Below are 15,341 nucleotides of genomic sequence, written 5' to 3'. Positions count from 1 at the left end.
TTACTCAGTCATAAAAAAGAACAAAATAATAGACCTAATTACCTTTCAAAGGCCCTACCTCCAAATACCATCACGTTAGGAGTTAGGGCTTCAACATATGAATTTTGGAGGGACACAAGCATTTAGTCCATAACACTCAAGCAAGCAGAAAGTAATCATAATGATAATTCCTATCTCATTGACCACATATGTTCTTGAGGTTGTGTGTAAGTTACCTCCTGCTGCGTAACAAATCAGCCCAAGACTCAGTGGTTGAAAACAACACCAAGCATTTATTATCTTTCACAGGGTCTCCTGTGAGGTTGCAGACAGATGGTGGCTGGGTCTGGGATCATCTTGAAGCTTGCTTAATCCACATGTCTGGTGCCAGAGGCTACCTGTCTTCTTTTCTGTCCCCATGACAGCATGGTGGCTCAGGGCTCCAAGGGCACAAGTCCCGAGAGAGAGAGAGACTCAGGCAGTGGCTGTGTCACCTTGTCTAACACAGCCTCAAAAGTCACTCAGCATCATATCTGCTGCATGCTATTTGTGAGAAGTAAGCCAACAGGGCCAACCCATTGTCAAGAGGATAAGAATATTGGACTCCACCTTCTCAGAAGAGGGCTGTAAAGAATCTGTGAACATGTTTTGCAATCATCACAAGTCGGTACTATTTTATGCCCATTTTACAGATGAGCAAACTGAGGCACAGAGACGTTAAGTAACTTGCCCAGCCACAGCTTGGGATTCACACCCAAGCAGCCTGGCTCCAGAACTTACATTCTGTGGCTTCTCTGCCTGTGGCCACGCTGAGTACAGCTCCTCTGGAAAACTGTAAGGACACTGAGGAATGACTGCGTAGATGTCTATACACTGTTGAGAGAAATTGCTCAAAGTTCTGCCAGTAAAATTGAGCTCCCCAGGCCTGCTTTTTGCCTGTGATACTGACCAAGGAGGTTCAGAGCCAGCTCTTTAAAATGCAAGTCCCCAACTCTTAACAAAGGGAGTGTGAAAAAGTGATTTTTAATTTTTAATAAAATGTTTAAAATGTAAAAAAGAGGTGAAGATGTTCTCTCTTCCCTGCAGCTACACAGAGAGATACTGTTTTGCATCATAAAGCCCATCTAAAGAATCTGCCCCATAAAGAAACAGAGAATGTTCCCAAAAATACCCATCTGGTTTTCCCATGCAATCTGGAGGCTTAAGTTCCTGTCGCCAACCTGGTCTGTTCATTTAAGACTGTCCTTGAGGAATAACTTGAACAAAAGAGTCTTTGAGAGTCTCCTAGAAATTGTTGCCATATCTTGAGAAAAATAACCTCCCAGAGAAGCCTGCAATTTTGATTGGTTGTTGTCCTTGATCATTTGTTGCCATGGCGAATAACATCATCTCTATTATTAAAAGGAATAAATACTTGCAGGTTCTCTCTCAATCAGAAGAGGATCGTTGGCACTTTTCTCCCACAAACATAAAGGAAATAAAGGCCTATAATTCTGCTAGATTCCTTATTTTTAACAAAGACACTCAGAATCCTGTCTGATTTAAATGAACCAAGGCTCTCAGCCCGGTGCACAGTCAGATCTGCACAAATGGTGGTAGAGCTGCACTCAGGGTGATGGCGGTGAGCTGTAATCTTAACTTTATCAGAGCGCCCGCTGGTGGGGAATGGGAGAACAACAGGGCTGGCCCTGCTAGGAGACCTCCCTCCCTCTCTGGATGGCTCACCACCACCACTCACCTGGTCAGGCTTGCGGCAGAGGGCAGAGCCAGGACAGAGATCCCTGGAGATTCTGCAGAGGGTAGGAGAATATCCCCTCCCTCTCTCAGCACACACTATGGATGCCTACTGTGTGCCAGGCATTATATTATGCCTTCCACACTATCTGTCTTCACTGCAACCCCTGAAGGAGGGAATATGTCCTCCTCCCTTTCAGGAGATGAGGATCTGAAAACCAGAGAGGTTAAGCCTCTTGCCCCAGGTCACACAGCCAGAAACTGGAAGGACCATGAGTTATTTAACCCAGATCTCTCAGAGTCTAGGCAGAGAAATTCAGCATAGAGGAAGCATGGTGGAATTCAGAAGGCTCCTAATCTACCTTCAAGAGTCTATCTAGCAAGTGCCTCTCAACATCCAGCCGTATAATAAATAGTCCTGGGGAATCATGGCTAATAGTTGTTGAGTGCTTGTTATGTGCTATGTTCTTGGCTAAGTACTTAAGATACATAATGTCACTAAACCCTCCTGATAGATTTGGGAAGAAAAATTATTATTGCTCCTATTTTGTAGAAGAGGAGACTGAGGTCAGAGAGGCCCATTAAATTGCCCAAGGTTACACAACCAGGAAGTATGGGAACCAGGATTATGAACTCATGTCTGCTTGACTCCAAGGCTTCAATTCTTCTGCACTACACTATTTAGGAAGAGAAACAGGATTCGGATATGAGGGTAGGCCTGACTCAGTGCAAAAAGCTCTTTCTGGGACTAGACAACAGCTGTGCCACTTTCTGATTACTGTCAGCCATCTGTATCCATGGGTTCCGTATCCATGGGTTCCATATCCATGGGATGAACCAACCTTGGATCAAAAGTATTTGAAAAAAAATTCCAGAAAGTTCCACAAAGCAAAACTTGATTTTGCCATGCTTCAACAACTATTTACATAGCACACACACTGTGTTAGATATTATAAGTAATCTACAGATGATTTAAAGTATACGGGAGGGTGTGCATAGATTATATGCATACAACACCATTTCATGTAAGCGACTTGAGCATCCGAGGCTTTCAGTATCCATGGGATGTCCTGAACTGTATTCCCTGTGGATACCAAGAGACAACTCGCAGCTGCTTGGGTTTTCTTTTTGTTGTTGTTGTTCCAGTTATTTACTGCTGCATAACAAATCATCCCCCAAAACCTGGTAGCTTAAAACAACAATTATTACTTTGCTCACAAACCTGCAATTTGGAGAAAGCCGTGACAGTACTCTGCTTCACTCTGTATCACCTGAAGAACATCAGAGTCTGCTTTCAAGATGGTGCACTGGTGCAAGCTGTCTTCCAGGAGCTCTGCTGGAACTGAGGGCTTGAGACCTTGTTTCCTCCTGACGTGGCCCCTTCCTCCGCCTGCTTGAGATTCCTAACAACATGGCAGCTGGATTCTAAGAGCAAGTGTCCTAAGAGAACAATGAAGTATGCTGCATTTTTACAAGCTAGCTTTGAGATTACACAACATCACTTCCATTTTATTGGTTGAGGCAGTCACCAAGACCCTCTCAGTTTCCCAAGAAGGAGACACAGAGTCCACTATTGATGCAGGAGTGGCAAGGTTCTAGAAGAGCATACAGGCTATGAGACATTGTTGCGGCCATCTCCAGAAAATAAAACCTGCCATACTCCTGAAGGCAGCACAGATTAGGGTGAAATCCCCCATTTGATCTCTCCTTGCTTACTCTCTGGTAGGAGGGAGTGTTTTCCTGGGGAAGGATGGGAAGCTGAAGGCCCTACATAGCCTTAGCCTTGGCCTTGGCAGTCTAAGAATACGAGAAACTAAGAAGTGTTTTGAGGACAAAAAGTGTCATTTGGGGAGACGGTATCTCTTGGGGTGGGGAGGATATTTAAGGATCCATGGGCTAGAACTGCCTCTTATTGAATGACTTACCAAAGACCTCCAGATAACTCAGTGGGTAATTCCAGAGGCAGAATAGCACCAAGGTCAATATCTTAGCCAGGCAGGCCAGTGTCCAAATCCCAGCTTTGCTACTATCTGTCCATTGCAACTTCAGTGTCCAAATTTGTAAAACGGAAATCAAAAGAATATCCAGTGGGGCTCAGGTGAAGACTGAGGTGACAGGAGTACAGACCAGAGCAGGATCTGCAGCAAGAACCAGTATTGGTGTTGCTGGCAGGTGCCTCAGGCCCACTGTGGTTAACATCTAGTTCCATCAGTGCCAGAGCTGTTCCCTGCCACTGTGGGAGCAGAAGCTGCTACAATTGGGTCTTCCAGGTTCACAGTCCCTGTTCCCAACAGAACTGCCCCAAGCTAGGATGGGCACCACATGAACGGAAAAAACTACATCAGGTTAATCCACAAGGACAGATGCCCCAAGGTAAAACATGCACTGAGCTCAGAGCATAAAGCCATCTCCTCCAGAGATTTGGCCTCTGTGACGCTTTCGCCAGGAAGGAAAAGAAAGTGGTAGAAATCTGTGCAAATGGTCCCATGCACTACAGTCTAATGGTTACAGACATGAATAGGGACCCCTGGAATCATCTTTGCTGCATATAGTCCCAGCCATTTCTGTACTGGAAGAGGGGCAGTGAAGGGATTGAGATTAAGCTGTCCTACATTGTCAGGGTGCAAAAGATGTGACGAAGGTTTACAAGTTACACACAATTTATATAAAGACAGAAAAGCATTAATTCTTTTTGAAGAGTTCTATACATCTGGGACCCCATCATTTAAACTGGATGGTTCTTGAGTACCAATATGTGAAAAAATGAAGTAATCTCCATTTGATTAAATGCCTGGAAAGTTTGGTCTCCCCAGCCCAAACAAGCGCAAGTCCCTGCATTACAGCAGGCACCCAAGTCAGGCTTATTTAATGAATGCCCTGGTCCTGGAGGCAGTCTGGGGCCGCCCCAATTTCACAGACCCAGAGCCAATCACGAGTGAAGCGGGTATAGGGGTTCTGCAAACCTGCGGAGTGTGTCTCAGAGCGCAGACACCTTCCCCGACGGGCGGAACCTTTAGATGACGACCCCAACCTTGAAGACCCCGCCACCACGTAAGGCCCAGTTGGGGGCGGGGCTTCCAGACCAGCATTTTGGATTGCACCATCTTCTATCTGTTAGAGGGGAGAGCCGAGAAAGTGCTTCTGCATCTTTCATCAGCCCTTTTATCACTCCTTGGCTACGAAGACGATGTATTTGCTTCTCTAACAGTCATACAGTCTTCTCTTTCGCCTCGTTACGCCTCACAGCTCCACACAGCCACACATTTCAGACTCCTCACCACCACCACGCAGTGGCTCGCCCCAGTTTGACGCATTGCAGGGAAGGCCGGGCCAATCGGCACCGCGCTCTCATTTCCGCCATGGCCCGGGCCCAATAGAGGCACGGCTCACACAGGGACGCTTCACGCACCGCCGAGCGGTGCCCCTCCGCCGAGGAGGAAAGTAGAGTGGACACAGGGGGCGGGGCGCGCGGCGACAGAAAGTAGTCCCGCGGCGGGTACACGCGCGCGCGGCCGGCCGTAAACCCAGCCCTGAGCAGGGTGAAAGCAAGAGATCCGCGGGCCCGGCGGTGGGGAGAGACGCGCGGAGGGATCCGCGGGAGCCGCAGTGCGGCGGCGCGCGGACCGGGCGGGGCGGGGCCGGGCGAGGCGGGGCGCGCGCGGCGGCCGTTGAGAGACCGTTGGGGCGGGCGGCGGCGGCGGCGGCGGCGCGCGCTGCGGGCAGTGAGTGTGGAGGCGCGGACGCGCGGCGGAGCTCGAGCTGCTGCAGCTGCTGCCGCCGCCGGAGGAACCTTGATCCCCGCGCTCCGGACACCCCGGGCCTCGCCATGGTGAGTGAGGCTGAGGGCTGCCGAAGCTGGGGGCGCTGAGGCGGGTGCGGCGGGGCAGGACCCCCGAGAACGCAAGTAGACCGAGAATGGGGGGAGTTTGGGCCCCGGCGAGCTCCCCTGAATCCCTCTCTGTCCCCTTCTCGGGAGCATTCGAATACAGAGCGGAACGTTTGGCTCCCAAATGGGGGGTGAGGGGCTTCCAAAAGCGACTTTAGCACCAGATGAGGTGTCTAGACCCCAGAATGGGCACCTGAGCCCTCAAAGGGGGCATTTGAACACAGGATGGGGCATCTGGACCCTCAGAGGGGAAGGGCTTATGGACCCAGGATGGGGCGTTTGGTCTCTAAGGTAGGGTGTTTGGGTTCCAGGAGAGCGAGGTAAGAAACACTGGCTAGGGAAGAGGGTGATTTGTGCTCTGATAAAGGCTTTGGGTCGTGAGAGGATGCAGGGAAGGGGGATCAGAGGGAAGCCTGGCTGCTGGGGAGCTCCCTGGGAGGGGGCCGTGGGTAGCTGGGCCTGGGTGGGGAGGGGTGCCCCTGGAGGGGAAGGGGGAATCACTTCTGCAGATCAGACCCTTGAGGGGAGAAAGGGGCTTCTCCAAAGACCGACATTGCAGAGGAAGGAGGAGGAGGGTGAGGTGCGAGTAAGAGCCTGGGGTGGGTGGCAGCAGAGGTTAGAAGATGCTCTTGAAGCCTGCGGGGACTGAAGACGATTGGGGTCAGGGAAATGGTTAAAAGGGGATGGAGTGCTTGCCAGTGGTGGGAGAACAGGGGACCTCGTGGTTGATTGGGGGGTGGGGACAGCCAGAGAAGGTTGAGGTTACTAGTGGGTTAAGGCTATTGAACTAGGAAGGGAGGTTAGGGTTTTAGGGGGAAGGGGGAGGAGTGTTGTGTTTGGGTCCACGAGGAGGTGGGTTTCCAAGGCGAGGGATGGGAGAGAACTGGCTTGGGTGGTGAGAGGTGAGGTAAAAGGAGATCTGGGGATGTGTTGGAGAAAAATGAATGGCAGCCAGAGTGGGCCTTGGTTTGGAGGTGGATGTGGGTAGCTCCCTGGAAGTTTCCAGGGCAAAGCTGGGACGATGACTGTTCAGTCTGGATGGGGAGTGGGCTGCAGAGGCCAGAGGGAGGGGCTCTAGAGTCCCCTTCCCAGGAAGAACAGGGCTGGGCAGAAGGCACCAGGCAGTGGGGGCAGGTGGGCGGAGTTGCTCCAGCCCCTATTGCGCACTGAAGCTGCATGAAATGGGGGTGGGGGAATCAAAGTTTGGGATGCATCAAATGAGCCAGCTTTTTAAGCCTTGAACCTCACCTCCTCGCTGCCCCCTTTCAGACCGAGAGCTGCTTTTTCCAAACAGGAGTGCTGGTTTTCTCATGGTCTCCAGCTCCATACACTGTTCTGCATCTCCTCACTTGTGCCAAATGACAGTGCAGTACAGTGTGGCGTCGGTGACAATCGGGCGCTTGTTCCTATGGCCTCAGGGTGGGGGCTGCAGAGCTGGACCAGAGGGGACCTCCAGAGGGACCCCTTCATCGACCTGAGGGGCGACTTGTTCTGTTCGGGGCCGTCCATGGGTGCTTCTGTTAATCCACAAAGCTCGAGCTTTGAGAAAAAACCAGCAGACTAGTTCTTTCCTAGTCCCTGCCACCCACAACACCCACGGCCCCCCCCAGGCTCAGCCTCAGAACCGTGCGCAGCCATCCTCCCTGGCAAGGCTGGGGAGAACAGGCAGCCGCTGCTGTGTATCAGATCTCATACTTGCTGACACAGACCTGATGGCTCCTCTCGCCGCTACCCCGTTTCCCCCCAGCAGAACCTTGCTAAAGGGGCCCAGAATCACTGGCAAGTGCCAAGAGGTCCCCTGCCTCCCAGATAGGACCCGAGCTTTGGCTCCAACTAGTTTCTCTTTCCATCTGTAATCAGCAAGGTATGGGTGGGACAAGTCACTGTTAACTGGCCTTGGACTTTGGCCTGAGCACTGTGGCTCCTCCTTGGCCCGGGTGAGGGGCCCTGGCCTTGGTTTCTGATCTCATCTAACACTGCTGTTTGGCCTTGGCTGGGGGCTGGGGCAAGGCAGAGAAATAATACTCTCTTCCCTCCCCCATCCCAAGATTTTTTTCTTTCTCTTGTCCAGCCCTTGCTAGAGCCTAAGACGAGGGATAAGGAAGCAGGAGACCAGCTGGGTTATTTTGGGGGCAGTTGTTGGTGAAAGCTGAAAATCTTCAGCTCTGAGAAGGGAAGAAGCCCTGAGAAGGGGTCCCCAGCAGTGATCGCTTTGCAGGTGATCAGTTTTCTGAGCAGCAGCTGGGCTTTGAGATTTCTAGCTGGGAGCTGGGACCTTCCCTTTCCCAAGCGGGGGAGAGGGTCTCCTACCCCCAAGGGAGAGGTGTGTGACAGGCCTTCCAGGCAGAGCCACGCCTATTTGCAGCAACCCGGTAACAGAGTGGCAGTGCCTCCTCTGCGCCCTGCAGCTCATCAGTGGGAAGTCGGTGGGGAGCGGCAGACATCAGCCTTCAGAGCCACTCTCGGGCATTCTGCAGCCTGTCCCAACCGCCTTAGCCCCAGCCCCTGACAGTGCTGCCTGAAGGCAGGGAGAAGTGGGCTTCTTGCAGCGTGGTGTGGAAGGGGTGCGAAGTTCCCTGCTTGGACTAGCTTGTTCCATCTAGGCCAGGGGAGGAGAATGAAAGCCGAGGGGATGGCAGCCCTCCTCTCCAGGCTGCTGCTCTCCCCTCTTTATGCCTCTTCCCCTCCCCTGGCATTGCCTGGCCTTGGTAACCGGAAGCCCATCCTCTCTTCTCACTTTCCCCTGAGCAGCTTCCTCCGGTGTCAGCACCTAGGGGATCAGCTCAGACTTCTTTGCCCATGGAAGCCAAGGGAAGTGGGTGGAGCGTGGGGCTTGTGGGCCAGGGGCTGCCAGGTGGGCATTCAGGAGCCTGTCAGCCTGGGTCTTTTGGGGAAGCAATGCCAAAGCGTCTCCTAACCTTCTCTTTAGACTTTGGACTTCTCCAGAATGTGCACGTGCGGTGTTTTTCCTTCCCTACCTTCCTGCTTCCCCCTCCCTTTGCCATCTCCCCTCTGTCATCATCACTTTGATTTTCCCTCCCCTCCCATTCTGCCTATTAGGGGCTTGGCCTCAAGTTTCTCTTTCCTTAGATGTTTTTTAAAAAGAAAAAAGACATTTTAGACCAATTCTTATGTGACCAGTTCTTAATATTTGGGATGGGGTTGGGGAGGTGGTTGTTGCTAGTTTTCCACAGAATCTCTGGAACCTCTGTGTAGATTAATGCAAATACACACAGTGGTATGCATCGGCTTGGGGGCTCTCAGACTCAAAGCTCAAACCCTGCTGTAGACGGCGAGCCCTTTCCCCCTAATAGTGAAAGGAAATAAAGGAAGGGGGCAGCGGTCTGGGGAGAGTGGTGCCTTCTTGGCATCATTTACAAAAACCAAGGAAAATTTCTCATTTGCTGCCTCAAGCTAAACCCTGGGATTCAGCTACCCACCCCCCGACTCCTCCCCCAGAGGATCCCTGGACCTGGCTGATTCCCAGGACACCAGTGCGGACATGCTAGCTCGCCTTTGCTCCTCCTCTGCCCCACCCCAAAGCAAACCCCACATGCAGCCAGGGCCGCCTACCACTGACTGGCCAGCCCCCAGAGCAGCCAGGGCTGCAAGGGTTAAAAACTGCAGCACAGCAGGGGAAGCTGACTTCAGTCCACAGCTTCTGCCACGGCTGCCTGCCGCAGTCCCTCCTGGACACTTGGCCTGCTGGCCCAAAAGAAACAGCAGAATGGTGCCCTGAGCCTACCCAGTGCTGCAGGGAGTGGGGGGCTGGCCCCGGCCCGACGGGGCTTCTTTCAGGCGCTTGGAGCACCTCAGAGCCACCAGCTGGGAGAATTTTTGGTGCCTCCAAATTAGTGACATAGAAACTAGTGAAGAGCCCCAGACATCTTCCTTCTGCCCTACCCGGCACTGGCCTGTTTCAGTTTAGAGCCTTCTAGAGCTGCTTGATTAGGCCTCTAGGGCAACTGCTCCCTTCAGTCAGCCCCTGGGGCTCCCAGCAGCCTGACGCAGAGATGCTGTGCTGCTGCAGCTGGTTTGGGGCTGGGGCGGCACTTCTTCCCACCCTCTGTGGCTCCAGAGCCCTGGGCAGGATTGGAAACGTAGGGGTCTGGGCGGCTTCATCAGCCCCGTGTCAGGCAGGCCTGGGTTTCCAGCCCACCTTAGTCCCCAGCTGCTCAAATCGCCAGACTTTATCCCGAGCCCTGGCCCTAGCATGACCTGCCTTGCCCAGGTACACGAATGCCATGTGGAACCGGCCTCACCAGAGGGGCCGGGCTGAGCAAGGAAGATGCATTTGTGATGGCCGGGCTGGCCAGCCCGTTACTAACCTTCTCCTTCCTGCTTTTCCAGGCTGACCAGCTGACTGAGGAGCAGATCGCAGGTGAGCTCGCCTCCCTCGCTCCCCTGACCCTGCCATGGGAAGGCCTCTGTGTCCCCAGCCAAACCTTACTCTGGCCGGGAGGAGCATCCGAAAGATGAACTTGTGTGTGTAAGAGCACACCAGTGCCCTCATAACACCGAGCCCCACGGTCCTGAGCTGGCGGTAGCGGCTGTGTTCCTCTCCTGGCCGTGGGTCCTTTTAGTCAGTGGCAGGGTGAGCCTGGCTGTCTGTCCTAGCTCCTGCCAGTTAGGCTTAGAAGGTGAGCTCCCTGCCTCCCTGTGGGGCTGCAGAGCTCCTGGCCCACTTTAGGAGCCGCCCAGGAGATGGCTTGTCACTCCCACCTCTGCACGTGCTGGCTTTTTCCTGCGCCAGAAACGCCTTCCCCCAGCTCTGCATGGGCAGCTCCTTCTCATCCTTTGGGTCTCGGCTCCAGTGTCACCTTGGAGAGGCCTTCCTGACTCCCCATCACATAGACAGCCTGCCTTAACTCTCCATCACGTCCCTCTATTCCTTTGTAGCCTTTCTCACTGTCTGGAATTATTTTATGGTAACTCTGCCTGCTGTGTCTCCTGTCACTAGATGAGTCCTTATTTGAGGTCTTTGTTTTGGTGGGTCCCTGCTGTATCTTCAGTGCCTAAAACATAGTAGGTCCTCTAAATTTTTGTTGGCTAAATAACTAAAATGAACAAACAAACCATTACATATCTCCCAGGAAGCTGAAAGAAATCCTTGGATCCCATCTAATTCATTTTTTGTAGCCCCCTGCCTTCCAAAGCCCAGAAAGTCACAGCTGCATGATCTGCTGTGTGTGGAAAAGTCGCCCTTGTCCCCGTCACCCCAGGCTGTGAGCTGTGAGGACAGAGACCAGCCCTCAGTTCACATCCAGAGCCATGCCAGCACAGAGTAGCCCCTGGACCCCAGCAGCCACCCAAACCCCAGCTTTGTTGTCAAGTTCAACGGGCTACACGTGACAAGTACCTAATGCCCAGCTTCTGAAGTGGGAAGAGGCAGGAATGGGCCTGCCTTCTCTTCTTTCGTCCCCTCGCCTACAATACAGTCACACTTCCAGCTTCTAAAAACTTTGGCCCCAGGTGGCTATGGAGGCCTACCAAGGAAGGCCAGAGAACCGCCTTGTTATTTAGTGATTGTGAGCCCAGGGCACCCACATGACCCACTCCCTCCCCTGGAACCAAAGAGCAACAAGGCATCAGCACAGGGAGGCGCCAGCATCCCCGAGGAGACTTTTTTTACAGTTCTCCAGGGCCCAGCGGCTGCTGAACTGTATGTGTGGTTCCCACCGTACCTGCCGCCCACAACCCCAACTGCCCTCGGGTAACACGAACACATGCTCCACATCCCCCCGCTCCATTAGCACACTGTCCACCGCCTCACCCCAGCCCACGCCCTCTGGGAACAGGCTTCCAGGCATCTGTTCTCTGAGGGTTTGGGGGTAGGGAGCACCAGGTGCCAGAATGGGCCCAGTGGGAGGGCAGGAGCTGCATGCTTCTCTCTCCGCTCTTGATGCGTCCCCAGCTGTGGCCTTCCCACTCAGCGCCACTAGCTCCTCATCCTCCAGGCTTGGCAGCCATCCCCCCACCTTCCATTCCCCCACCTACCCCACGCATCGTCCATCAGCCGTGCTCTGCTGCCGACTACCCCCACACTCCACCACGGACAGCTCTCGGCTCCTCTGGAAAGCAGGGAACTGGGCTGGCGGTACGAGTCAGGAGGGATGTGGCACCGATCAGAGGCTCCCCTTCCCTGCACTTCCTTTCCTAGCCAGTTGACCTTGGCTGGCATACTTTAGACATAGACTTCCCTTGACTCTCATCTGCACCATGACATTGGTCCATTTCATCATTTGAGGGAGAGGCTGAAGCCAGAGACCAAAAAGCAGTATAGACTGATCCAAGGCCACTGTCAGCCCATTTTCCTTTCTGTCTGCGCTGAGCTAAGCTCGCAGAACAGGTGCCTTTACCTGGCACAGAGTTGGTGCCCAGAACTGTTGACAGAAAGAAGGGAGGGGTCTGCCCTGGGTCTGGAGGTGAGAGGCTTGGGCTGGAATTGAAGTCTCGCTCTGGTTCCTTGAGGCAGCCTGGCTCTCTCGGCCTTCCTCAAGGGAGGGGTCCTGTCTCCTGAGGTTGGGACTTCCCCGTGTCCTCAGCCTCTGACTCATGCTCTTTTTTCCCCAGAATTCAAGGAGGCTTTCTCCCTCTTCGACAAGGATGGAGATGGCACTATCACCACCAAGGAGTTGGGGACAGTGATGAGATCCCTGGGACAGAACCCCACTGAAGCCGAGCTGCAGGACATGATCAATGAGGTGGACGCGGATGGTGAGCCCCATGAAGCGGGTGGGCAGCCCCACTCCTGGTCACCCTTATGACCATGGGCAGCCTTCCTCCAGTGATGGGTGCTCCAGCGTCTCCTCTGCCAGGGCTCTAGGGTCATCTCCCATCTGCCCAGGCCCAGAGCATTCCCAACTCCCTTCCCACCTTGCAGGGAACGGGACCATTGACTTCCCGGAGTTCCTGACCATGATGGCCAGAAAGATGAAGGATACAGACAGCGAGGAGGAGATCCGGGAGGCATTCCGTGTCTTTGACAAGGTAAGCAGTCTTTCCCAGAGTGGCTCTGGGCCTCCAGCAGACAGACAGAACAGGCGGGGCTCAGGACACCCAGCACAACTAGAGTTACTGAGTCACCACTTCTGGGAGGCCTGGGTCCCAGCACCAGCCTGACGGTCAACGTGCTCTGCCACCTCCGGAAGCCCCCTGCCTCTCCGAGTGGGGGTGACTGACAGCCCCTGTCCTGCCACCTCTCTCCCGCGGCCTCCAGGGAGAGCCAGGCCGCCTCGAGCTCAAAGTCCTCATCTCTCCCCCAACACTCAGGATGGCAACGGCTACATCAGCGCCGCGGAGCTGCGCCACGTCATGACGAACCTAGGGGAGAAGCTGACTGATGAGGAAGTGGATGAGATGATCAGAGAGGCCGACATTGATGGAGACGGCCAGGTCAATTATGAAGGTGAGCCGACGCCCGCCCAGTCTCTGGAGAGTCATGGCTTTGGGGACACACCCCTAGCTCCCCTGGGTCAGGAAGGGCAGCTTGGGGCTTAGCCCTGCTTACTTGCTGACTTCCCCTCTCTATTTCGCTCCGCAGAGTTTGTACAGATGATGACTGCGAAGTGAAGGCCCCCGGGCAGCTGGTGATGCCCGTCCTCTCAATCTCTCTCTTCTCGCGCGCGCTCTCTCTTCAACACTCCCCTGCGTATCCCGGTTCTAGCAAACACCAATTGATTGACTGAGAATCTGATAAAGCAACAAAAGATTTGTCCCAAGCTGCATGATTGCTCTTTCTCTTCTTCCTGAGTCTCCTTCCATGCCCCTCCCTTTCTTCCTTTTGCCCTCCCCGTGTTCCATCCACATCTTCCAAGGCCTGATGCATTCATAAGATGAGCCCCCTCCCCCTTAGGGGGGCCTCTCCCCTCCTCTTCCAGCCCGGGTGGCTCTCATCTGTTTTGGTTTGTTTCCTTTCCTTTGTCATCTTATTTTGGGTGCCAGGGTGGCCGCCAGCCCTGTCCCAGGACCTGCTAGGGAGGGGCCGAAGCTCTTGGCTGGGCAGAAGAGCACGCCTTTTGCTGCTGCATGCAACCGGCCCTGCAATTCCACGTGCAGATCCCAGCAGCCTGGGGCAGGGGTGCTGACAGAGGCATTCCAGAAGGACTGAGGGTGGGGGGAGGTACCAGAGTTGTGGCGTTGACTGGATGTGGCCCAGAAGGAGGTCAAGGGGCAAGGGAGTCTTGAAAGCTGGTGTTCTTTTACCACTTGAGGAGGCTGACTCATAGAAAGGGCTGGGCAGAGTAGACAACACTCAGATCCCATTGGCTGCTCTTCTGAAACCATCTGACTGGCTTCCTGAGATAGGGCGCCGGGTGGGGGCTGCTCACTTGGCCCCTCTGCATATGGGACATCCCGTGTTCTTGAAGCGATCTCCAGCTGCCCTGTAAATACCTGGTGCTAACATCCCATGCCGCTTCCTTGTGATGCCCCGCCCACCTGCATTGAGGTCCCCTCCTCAGAATGGACGTGGGGATGGCCGCTTTGTAATGTGCTGGTTATCCTTTCCTTTTTTTTTTTTTCCTTTATGCCCCTTAAAACTTTAATTTTGTCCGAAACCACGCCGGGCTAGCTGAGGGGCGGGGAGAGGGAAGATGCGCCCCACCACGCTCTCCAGAGAACATACCTGCAATAAAACAGTCCTGTCAGCCAGCGGCCCCTGAGGACCGGCAGCTCTGCTCCCTGGCCGGCCGGCCCCTCCCGCTTCCCATGGTGACTTGGCTGGCTCCCTCACATCTGTGCTGTCTCTGTGCCTGCCTCCCCCCTTGCCCACCTGCCTGCCCCCACGCCCCCCAGCGGAGAGCATGATCCGTGACCTTGCTTCTGACTTTCGCCTCTGGGACAAGTAAGTCAATGTGGGCAGTTCGGTCATCTGGATTTTTCTTTGTTTCTCCTTTTTCTGTTCATCTGTCCCACCCACCCCCCCACCCCCACCCCCCTGGTTGATCAAATGGCTTTTCCTGGGACCTGCTCAGCTTTGGGAATTTCTTCTCATCCACCCTCTGGTGCCCAGCCTCTGGGGGAGGGAAGGGGAGGGATGGAACATAGTGGGAGACCCAGCCAAGAGCTGAGGGTAAGGGCAGGTAGGCGGGAGGCTGTGGATGTTTTCGGAGTGTTTTGGTTTTGGTTTGGTTTTTTGTTTTTTGTTTTTAAACCGGGCAATATTGTGTTCAGTTCAAGCTGTGAAGAAAAATATATATCAATGTTTTCCAATAAAATACAGTGACTACCTGACTCGGCTCCTCTTTTGTCTTGGTTTCTGGGCCTGCTCCATGCGCAGGCCCAAAGCCCTGCCTTGGAAGAGCCCGTCCTCCATGCTCACTCAAAAGACTTGTTTCTCATCACTGCAGCCAAGCGGGGACCTCTGAGCCGGACAGAGTTCCCATCCCGGCCAGCTTGCACGCTGAGGGCAGGATTCTGTCCTGGCAGTGGGGCCTGTCAGCAACGAGTGTTCGCCATGGGCCAGCTAGAGACCAGCCCTGCCTGGGCGAGTGAGTAGGGGGCGCCAGTCACAGGAATGACTGAAGGTGAGAACTGAGAAGGCCTGAGGCAGGTTGATCTTGTCACAGGGGATTCTAGTTCTGGGGGCATGCCAGTTCTGGGGCAGGCAGCAGCAAGCAGAGCCTGAGAGGTGAGCAGCCCCCTAGGTGTGCGGGGGGGGTGGGGGGGAGAAGGGCGTCGTCCAAGGGACCATCGAGACGGTAGAGCAGACCTGGGCCTAGGCCAGGCGGGGAGTCTCCGT

General features: G+C 54.2%; 1 protein-coding gene and 1 long non-coding RNA gene across 2 annotated transcripts; one reads left to right on the top strand and one right to left on the bottom strand.

Annotated features, from left to right (window-relative positions):
• Window positions 1-252: 252 nt before the first annotated feature.
• On the bottom strand, window positions 253-5,219 carry LOC106728500. Its single transcript, XR_004322293.1, has 2 exons — window positions 4,677-5,219; window positions 253-3,153 (listed from the first exon to the last, which is right to left on the bottom strand). It is a non-coding gene; the product is annotated as an uncharacterized LOC106728500 (long non-coding RNA).
• Window positions 5,220-5,359: 140 nt separating this feature from the next.
• CALM3 (calmodulin 3) lies at window positions 5,360-14,833 on the top strand. Its single transcript, XM_032485732.1, has 6 exons — window positions 5,360-5,542; window positions 9,950-9,980; window positions 12,173-12,316; window positions 12,483-12,589; window positions 12,872-13,007; window positions 13,143-14,833. Exons 1-6 carry the CDS (start codon window positions 5,540-5,542, stop codon window positions 13,169-13,171), a joined length of 450 nt encoding a protein of 149 aa, XP_032341623.1. The 5' UTR covers window positions 5,360-5,539; the 3' UTR covers window positions 13,172-14,833.
• Window positions 14,834-15,341: the final 508 nt, after the last annotated feature.

Source organism: Camelus ferus, chromosome 9 (assembly GCF_009834535.1).
Source record: "Camelus ferus isolate YT-003-E chromosome 9, BCGSAC_Cfer_1.0, whole genome shotgun sequence".
NCBI classification, from domain to species: domain Eukaryota; kingdom Metazoa; phylum Chordata; class Mammalia; order Artiodactyla; family Camelidae; genus Camelus; species Camelus ferus.
This window is presented reverse-complemented; position numbering and strand designations above follow the sequence as displayed.

Bases quoted from the DNA above. Each gene is read 5' to 3' on its own strand.
- CALM3 (XM_032485732.1), top strand. The intron at 9,981-12,172 runs GTGAGCTCGCCT...TTTTTTCCCCAG, and splicing joins GACTGAGGAGCAGATCGCAG to AATTCAAGGAGGCTTTCTCC. The intron at 12,317-12,482 runs GTGAGCCCCATG...CCCACCTTGCAG, and splicing joins CAATGAGGTGGACGCGGATG to GGAACGGGACCATTGACTTC.